The sequence below is a fragment of the Colletotrichum gloeosporioides genome (genome assembly GCF_011800055.1).
Source record: "Colletotrichum gloeosporioides strain Lc1 chromosome Unknown consensus_54, whole genome shotgun sequence".
NCBI lineage: Eukaryota > Fungi > Ascomycota > Sordariomycetes > Glomerellales > Glomerellaceae > Colletotrichum > Colletotrichum gloeosporioides.
In genome coordinates, this window is record NW_025544699.1 from 724617 (window position 1) to 733795 (window position 9179).

Below are 9179 nucleotides of genomic sequence, written 5' to 3' on the forward strand. Positions count from 1 at the left end.
ACGCACTAGACATACATAACTCGCGGTAGGCGCCCGTCGTGTACCAGATCCCCTCCTTCTTCTCTTTTGCGACCCGTGGCATACCATCCGAGCATATCCAGCTTTGCTTTGGTTTTGGTTTCTTTTCCTTTTTGTCTGCTGCTGGCTTCATCTGGCTTTCCTATCTTGATTCCCAAACTCGAGTCGTCCCAAGCGTGCGTCTCGACTATCTAAAGGCTTCATCATCAGGATACCTCTCCCCCTCCCCATAGACCAACAGAGCTGCCGGCAACGGCGCTGTTTCACCCGCCTCCTCGGCCGGAAAAGCAAAATAAGCCCCCAGAGAGGCTGCACTGCGCTGTAAGCCGCAAGCCGGTTACAGCCAGCTCAAGCCTCATTGTCACCCCACTTTCCGCATTTGCGATCTCACTTACACACATATAAACAACAAAATGGTATGGACTTTCGCTGCAGGCTTTGGCTTCTGGTATGAATGATGCTGACTCTCCTGTCGCAGGAATATGTACAAGAATACGCCAGGGGTGACCGTCACCTGCATCGTGAGATGCGCGAGAAGGTCCCCATGCGCGACACATTCTTTGGCCTAAAGAGTGAGCCTCAAAGGCCAAGTTCAGTAGCAACCGAGTTCATGGATATGGAATGGGACGATGAAGTGCTCAGCGAACTTGAAGACAACTCTCCACGTATAAGTGTCAACTCAGTAAGTTCCGCGCCGGCGACCAGAAAAATTGCAGTTGCTGATTTGCGCGCAGTCGAGTGGTCAACCAAGTATTACTACTCTTTCGTCTTACGATGAAATCCCGACACCGAGGTCAAGCCAGGGTCGGGTGGCGTACCCCGATATCCAGTCACTTAACAAACCGATCGAGGGACCGTCGGGACCGCATCTGTTTCGCTCTTCTGCGGAGAGCTATTTCGACGAGGCCATCTTGACCCTGTCTCCTGTCACTCCAAAGACAGCACGACCATTCGATGACTTCAAATATACGAAGCTGCCGCCACCGCCGGTACCGAGACAACAAAATGGTCCTTTTCAATTTACCTATGAGGAGTTTCAGTCGAGAGAGCTTGTCTCGTGGACCCCTGAGATGGTGGCGCAGTCGATGCTTAATGCTGGCATTGAGCTCTCTGTTGCCGGCCGTTTCGTGGAAAACGACATCAATGGACCCATCCTCATTACTTTGAAGTTTGAGGATCTTAAGGAGTTGGACATCCCGTCATTTGGCATGAGGACAAGAGTGTGGAACCAAATCCAACTTCTGCGCGACAGCAGGCCGAGCTCTCCTCGCGCTCCGACGCCCATTCAAGATGAACCGAGTCGCGAAGTCAAGAAGGAGGCCCGCGAGATCAGGGCGGCAGAGCGTCAGACAGACGAGTGCAGCCTCAAGCCAAGAAAGAGCAGCAGGAGGAGGCAAAAGAAGGCGTCCCACGACGACATCATCACCCCCATGGAGTCTGTGTCGATTGTCGGCATCGAGCAAGTCGTCCCCAAGCCTCATCACTGCCCGAAAGGAGAGGACTGCTCCCGTTTCAAAAAGCAGCAACGTCTCATCGCGGCGTTCAGAAAGGAGCATCCCTTCGTCGACATGGAGAAGGAGACGGTGGTCATCACTGGCAACCCTGGCAACCCAGAGACTGCCAGAGCTTTGACTCCCAAGGAGATTCTTCGACCCATCTCAGACTCGGGCCCGTCAGTCGTCGCATCTTCCGACGTCCTGGGTCCCGGCAACGCCACACCGCTGCAGTACCTGCAGGAGGCTACTCTGCGAAACGTCACTTCAAGGGATCCTCAGGATAACGTCCGTCAGTTCCTTGACTTCCAGAGACGCCAGAGCAACAGCGTCCCTCCTACTCCTCCCTTTGAGATGGGCGCTCCTGCTATGAAGCCTCAGCCTGATGGTCTTCGCAAGCTGCCGAAGCTGTCCATCCCGGGCAAGCAGGCTCCTGTCCGTCCCAGCAACCTCAGAGCGTCCACGGTGCCGCCCGTCACTCAGCCAATCGACAGAGTGATGTCTCCTCAGCAGCAGCAACAAGGCTTCGTCCCGTATGTCATGGACCGAGCTGAAGCCATGTCGCCTGACTTGCAGAGCCCTGTCAACCCCTACCGCTTTGGCACGCCCTTCTCCGAGATGGACGTCCCCGTCACTGCCATCCCCATGGACCGTGTCGCTCGCGATATCTCCCAGTCCGTTCCCCCTGAGATGAACTACCGCGCAGGCACGCAGAAGCAGCAGCCCCTCGTCCGCACGCAGTCGCGCGCCTCTGCTCGCCGTCCCTCGTTCCCTGTCCTCCCTGCCCTCGATGAGAACAATGCCACTCCCATCGCTCGTACCTCTCCGAGGCACTCTTCTCCTCGTTCTCCCCGTTCCTCCACCCGCACTCAGCCTCTTCAAGCTCCCCCCCGCGTCAACTACCCCTGGTCGCCCGTTGAGCGGACCCACCCCTTTGAGCAAGCTATCCCGCCCATCTCCCACCTTGCAGGCGCCATTCCTGTTAAGCAAGCCGTCGAGGAGGCTCAGCGGGACGGTGTCACCTTCCAGGGCCCCATGAAGAAGCGCAAGACGAAGATGCTGCGTCACGAGTGGAACGACACCTTCTGCACCCTCAAGGGTACCCGTTTGGCGGTTCACAAGGACGAGCGCACTGTCGATCGCACTCTTGAGTACGTCGACATTGACGACTACGCCATTGCGTGCTCCAGCCTGGCTTCGCAGAGCAAGCTCTCCGCCGCCTTCCGCGCAGTCCACTTCTCCTCTCACTCGCGCGAGAAGAGCGACCCCGTCGCTGCCTTCAGCTTCCAGCTTATCCCCCAAGACAAGAACGCCGCCAAGCTGCGTAAGCGCGAGAGCGCCCTGAACGGATTCACCCACCACCACTCCAACTCGACCTCGTCTGTCCCTGCCGAGGGTGCCAATGGCACTGGCAAGACTCACCACTTCGCCGTCAAGAGCCGCGACGAGCGCATCGACTGGATGCGTGAGTTGATGCTTGCCAAGGCCATGAGGCAGAAGGGTGACGGTTTCGAGGTCAGTGTCAACGGCAACATGATCTAAATCTTCCCCCTCTATCCCTCGACCAATTTCCTTTCCGCAATCTTTCAATCTCCTGGGAGGCGAAAGTCATACACAAAACAAAAAATAAACCAAAAATACCCAAAACAAAATGATGATGGATAATGACCCGCGTTCGCATTTCTTATTTCACTTCAAAGAAAGCAAGCACGCACCCTGCCTCAGGACCCAAGTCTGCAGTAGCTCAAAAAGGATACCTTCTTGTTTACGCGTCTGCTTTCTTGTTTGCTTGTTTCTCTCTTTTTCATTGCGTTGCATAGTTCTGGATAGCGGCATTTGTTATATCCTTGCTCAGATTCTCCTCCCCCCTTTACCTGACGCCGGGTTGATGATGAATTTTTGACGAAACCAAAAATACGGGGGGGAGGGAAAGGATAGGAACGGGGATTTGGTTACTGGCTTAGTCTTTTTCCTTTTTCTACCGACATTGACCTCATACTACCACACGACCTTTGCATACAACACATATCACACACAAACACGCCCCTCAACACTCTCCGACGAAACGAAAAGACGCTCCTTGATTTAATATATCAGTTTAGGGATGGCACCTATGATACCTAGCTAGCTTTTGTAGCTCGAAAATGAGAAAGAGATCCGTGAGGGGCTTCGCATGGGGCCTGGGTCTGGTTATGCATGACTTTTTGGTCTCAACTTGTGAAGTGGATTCGTGTTGCGAAGTGACTATAAGCTCATGTTCCGGGTGGTACAATGTGGGTATATGTTGAATGATTACATGTCACTATAGTTTGACCAAGTCCTCCGTAGGAAACTGAAGAGTCTGAGTGGGGAAGACGGCATCGAAGCTGCAGCGTCTGTGGCAATCCTGCCTACTTGAAATTCAACAATTAACCTGTCAAGAAGAGCCAGATAAATGAGAGAACAAGGATTGCAAACGGGGGCCCGCATGCGTTGGGTTGCGAAGTTTGTCTCTCCAGTGTACGAAGAAAACAAGATACTGCCAGTAATCTCAAAGTAGTTGGGGTGAGTGTCGTACCCATTGACGCATTCAATTCTTTGGTCTCAAGGGTATCACTAGATACTTTACCACTGCAAAGGGTTCAATAAAGACTAGGGCCAATAAGTCATCAATAGAAGAAAGTCTTTGGCCAATTCTGTCTGTCCGTCAAAAATATAGCTATCGTTGACGTTGGCAATCGAAATACGGCCTCAACAGGCAATGGTAGTCAACATTGTCTGACATTCAGCGTCGATACTGGTAAGTCTGTAAATTGATGATGCCAGATTTGTAGTTCTGTAGTGTCTTTCTTATGGGCGTAAATAGAAGCAGGATGAGGACTATGTTTGCCCTGGCATTAAAGTGAGGGATGGAAAGATATGTATCCTAATGTCAATATATTCATACCACACTCTCCCTTTTACCAAGTTATGTAACGTTCCTCATATCTCCGGCACGCTTTGTCTCTTCACATCCCCTAGGTTTTGATCATGTGCCAATGCTGCTTGGCGTCGCGCTTTAGGGGAGTAGACTTCCACACTCGACATGGCCGGGAAAACCATTCATGCGAACGACGGGTTAAGGAGTGGTACGTCGCGAACATCTTTACTTTCCGTGGGCTGTAGTTTCTGCGACGCCTATCATGTACGTGGGTGTAGCTTCGTCATGGTCAATATTGGAATCATCCGTCATTGGGATTGTGTCACAGGTGCAGCGAGTTTGGAAAAGCTTGACCGGTAGGAAGTCAGAGCAGGGCTTCTTCTGTGAGTGATGATGGCCGTCGTACAATCTGGGTCGAGCAGTACATGAAAGGACCAGCAATTTTGCGGTCGAAATTTCCCCCAGACGCACCCCCAACGTCACCTAAATCACCTGAGACTGCATCAAGCCAAAGAGCGTGGTAGCAGCGGGTTGAGATACTTAGTAGTACAGCATAGTACATTTTGGCTTCATCTGTATATGCGGATGTCTATTCATACAATTCCTTTTTTGTTGTAATTCCTACATCGCCACAACCACCCACAGCGCATATCCAGGCGGGAGATCCGTATCACAGGATCCCAGCTTCATTCCTGACTGCCGTGCACCACCCTCTCCCATGCAACAAAACGCCTTCATCGACTTCATGCCTTCATGGCAGGGCGGCTAGTGAGATGGGCCGCCTCGTGCACGGCCTGCCAGTCGATAACCTCCCACCACGCCTCGGCAAACGCCTTCTTGCCGCCGATGCCGCCGACGCCGAGGCCGTAGTCTCGCAGCCACGTGTGCTCCCACGTGCTCAGGCACAGGACGGGGTGTGCCTCGAGGGCGCCGGGGGGCTTCGAGCCGGACTGCTGGGCCTTGACAACGTTGTCGAAGTAGGGCCTGGCGGTGCCGGTGTTGCCGACGGTGTTCATGTCGACGGTCTGGCCGCGCCAGTGGGCGCCCGGGTACGGGCTGCCGGCGAGGTAGGTGGTGAGGACCTTGAACTCGTCCTGGGAGTTCTTGACGAGCCAGACGAAGCCCGGGCCGAACATGGCGGAGGCCGTGAGGACCATCTCGCGGCGGAGGGTCTCGACCGAGGAGAAGGAGCGGAGGAGCGAATCGGCCAGCGGCTGCGGCATCGGTTTCGGGGTCGGGGTGAGGTGCTTGAAGAAGAAATGCGTGTTGTGCGCCATGGAGGCGTGGTTGAAGATCGGGGCCTGGTCGGGGTCGCGGGCCGTGGCGAGGATGATCTGCTTCGGGTCGCGCGGCTCAAGGTCGGTTCCTGGGAGGGTGGATGTTAGCCCTCTGTCTTTCTCCAGCGTTCAATTGGCGTGTGGCATGTCATTCCCCGTTGGGAGCTCCGGGGTAGTGGTAGGTATATCGCAGGCTGGTACGGCGCGAACGAGAAGAGAGGGGGACGGAACGAACCTGCTGTCAGGGCATTGAGCTTGTCGATCATCAGCGTCATGTACTGCGTCCAAGCCATGTCGTAGCCGTCGGCGGAGAGCAGCCCCGGAACGCCCTCGTTGAAGTCGTGCCTCAGCTGGGGCACGTAGTGCACTGAGCGCTGCTGGCGCACCACTCGCGCGGCCACGCTCATGCGCGGTATCCTTAATGTTGAGCGGAACATGGCTGTGTGTGTGGTGGGTGGTGATGTTCCGCCGCGTTGGTTTCGACCCGTCACGACGTCTCTCCCAAGTCTGGTGCAAGTCGCTTTTTGGTGGTGAACTTTTTTTGGGCGGCTCGTGGTGGTGCGTGCCGCTGCAATTGGCGCTTGGTGGCCTTACGATTGAGGCGTGAACAGTGCGCTGGGCTGGGGCGGGTACATTTTGCCCACTTTAGGGGGGTAATTCGGCCAATGGGGAAAGAGGGGTTGCTTGTTGGTGATGGCTTCATTAGAACTTACAAGCTACTTTCCACGTCTGACACCAACATATTTGCATAGGTCTCGTGTTGGTGACAATATTCAATTCGGCCCCCGTACAAACGACACGAATTCTGGGCCAATTACTACGTCCTCAAGATTACTCTCTTTTGAGCAACCCGAACAACCAACATCAGCAGCAGACTGGCAGTCTGCAGACTCAGGCTCAGCTCGTTACGCAACATGCCATCGTAACACTCTCATCTGTCGATCACCAACAAAGATGTCATCGGACACAGTAGATGGGAACAGCAACACCAACGGCGGCGGCACGTACGATTCTTGACCCTGGCCGCCCACTTAGCCGCCCATGCCCATGCCTTTTGAATGAGGGCGCTTAAAACCGTCAGGGCGCATCGCACAACCCTGACCCTGGAGCACGGTGATCTTGACGCGGAGACGATCGCGCGGGCGGCTAATTCCAACCTTGCTAGTGTGATCATGCGGGAAAGGTTCTGCCATTCCATGTTTGCCCAAAATTGAACGCGCTTATTCCAGTCAAGATCGGACGGCCCCGGGGTGCGTCGCCTCATTTTACCCCTCTTGCTGGACCGATGAAGGGTGCCGAGGCTCGTACAGAGTTCACAACAGTTGGGACTGGCGCGATAGCGAGCTACCTGACAATCCCTCCTTCGACATGATCATTTCCCGCAGAACATCAATATCCGCCGTTGCCAAAGCACCGTCATTGAATTTGCTGCCTCTTGTTCCAATTCACTCCACATTTCAATCCCTCGACTCGATCGCCCCCTCGAGGTTAAGAAGCATGATGCACATATCGAGAAGGTATTGGCTTAGCACTGAGACTAGGGCTCCGTTCCTAGCTGCTTCGAATTGTTGAGCTCCCAGATGTTCAAGGACTTGAACATGTCTGTCGCTTCAATTTTTACATCATTCTTCTCTTTCTTCGTATAATTGATCTGAACAGCTCTCGCTTTGAATTGTTGATATATGGCCAATGTTTAACGCCGATACACATGCAGCCGACCTATGCCAAATGATCATCCTGACCCAACGGATATCCCCACGGAACACCACCAAGCAGAAGAACTCCTTATATACAAAAGGCCGTCAGCCTCAAAATCACTCCTCCTCATCCTCAATCATGCCGAGGACGTCCAGCTCGGTCTTCACGAGCCGCTCAAACTCCTCCCTGTCAATGCCAGACGAGCGTGCCAGCAGGAAGAGGCTGCGAAGGCTTCTGGACACGTGCTGCTTTACACCGAACTCATTCGCGCCTTGCTTCTCGGCGGTCTCCTCAAGCTTCTCAACCATGCGGCTTCCGTTGCTGCTGGCGCTTGATGCCGGGCGGGGGTGGAGAAGTACGGCCGCCCGGTCCTCGTCTTGGCTGTGGATGGAGGGCGAACGCGGCGGCTCAGCCATCGTCCAAGAGCCGTTGGTTTCGGTGAGTCCCGCCTCTGAGATGTCTTGGCTGACGACGGTACCCAGACCCAAAGGCGGTGCGACATCGAAGCCCTCGACCTCCTCGTCGGGATCGTGAGCATCCATCGCCGGCTGCACAGAATCGTATTGCGCATAGTAGGCATCCTCTGCCGAGTCTGTCCGGAACGCACCGAGCTGCGACGCCTGTGATGCGTGTGGTGCGGGGGAGCGCTTGACTGCTGGCGTTCGGTTGGCGGGCGTACGAGCAGGCGTCGCGTCGTATCGGTCCCAGTAGCCATCATCCTCATCCTCGTCGGCCTCGGCGGCGTCAAAGCTTGCAGCCGGGGTTTTGGAGATGCTCGTCTTCGATGCCTTGTCGTCTGCATGGGCCTTCTCAGCCTCGGCGATGGTCGAGTAGCCACCAAAATCGCCGAACGGAGCGTTCTTGTCGACAACGCTAACCTCGCCGACCCTCCAGCCGTCACCGCCGCCGTCCTTGTCGCCAACGCAGTAGATAAGACGAAAAGACAGTTCGAGCTCCTCGAGTACAACGAGTGCTTGCAGCGTCTCCAAGTCGAGTCGCCTGTATCGCGTCTTCGCATCGTACTCCCAGTCCACCTCGACCTCGCCTGATACAGGATGGGGTTCTAATCTACCGCTCTGAACGATCTCGGCCAGTCTTGCGGCCTTGTCTGTGTCGTAGGCAAGCAAGCGAATCCAAGGCTCAGTGCTAGACTCTGAAAGGAGCTGGACTCTTTGCCTCAGGATTGGGCTAAGCAGCGGCAAGACGCCGATGGCCGGCTGTGTGGAGATAGAGGCAGGAGGCAGGGCGGGCAAGATGGGGGCCAGCAAACCGCCGATGTTGGGCATGGGCGGTGATGTTGTCGTCGCCATTGTGGTTATGATGTTGGATGTAAAGGTTGGTGGTTTGGGGCTCCTCGTCAACACTCCTCGCGGGGGATACGTAGAGTGTTATATGGGAGGCAAGGGGCGGTGGCCAAGTCACAGAGGCGGCGGTAGTAGTAGTAGTAGTAGTAGTAGTAGTAGTAGTAGTAGTAGTAGTAGTAGTAGTAGTAGTAGTAGTAGTAGTAGTAGTAGTAGTAGTAGTAGTAGTAGTGCGGATGGCCAGGTGTACGGTAAGGTAAGGTAGGTAACGATATCACATGCAGCCACTGCTGGGGGTAGATGGGTGTCTTGCTGGTCAGCCTGACTCGGAAATCTCTGCCTTGGCGTATCGAAGTTGGTTGAGTTGCAAAGTAGGTATTGAGAGAGCAGAAGGATAGGATCGTGACGACACAAGGGGAAGTCGCGTCTATAATAAAGAAAACGGAAAAGAGGAGGAGAGGAAGGCGGGCAGAAAGTCTAACTCGGTCGAGTC

General features: G+C 54.7%; 3 protein-coding genes across 3 annotated transcripts; 1 reads left to right on the forward strand and 2 right to left on the reverse strand.

The window, feature by feature from the left end:
• Positions 1–431: 431 nt before the first annotated feature.
• GCG54_00004702 (uncharacterized protein) lies at positions 432–3053 on the forward strand (the record flags this gene model as incomplete). The annotated part of the gene is made up of 3 exons (XM_045404747.1): positions 432–434; positions 497–700; positions 753–3053. The coding sequence occupies 3 exons, from the start codon at positions 432–434 to the stop codon at positions 3051–3053; spliced, it is 2508 nt and encodes an 835-aa protein (XP_045262690.1).
• A 2100-nt stretch (positions 3054–5153) lies between these two features.
• On the reverse strand, positions 5154–6124 carry GCG54_00004703 (uncharacterized protein; the record flags this gene model as incomplete). The annotated part of the gene is made up of 2 exons (XM_045404748.1): positions 5154–5776; positions 5923–6124. The coding sequence occupies 2 exons, from the start codon at positions 6122–6124 to the stop codon at positions 5154–5156; spliced, it is 825 nt and encodes a 274-aa protein (XP_045262691.1).
• A 1377-nt stretch (positions 6125–7501) lies between these two features.
• GCG54_00004704 (uncharacterized protein) lies at positions 7502–8695 on the reverse strand (the record flags this gene model as incomplete). Its single annotated transcript, XM_045404749.1, has 1 exon — positions 7502–8695. One exon carries the CDS (start codon positions 8693–8695, stop codon positions 7502–7504), a length of 1194 nt encoding a protein of 397 aa, XP_045262692.1.
• Positions 8696–9179: the final 484 nt, after the last annotated feature.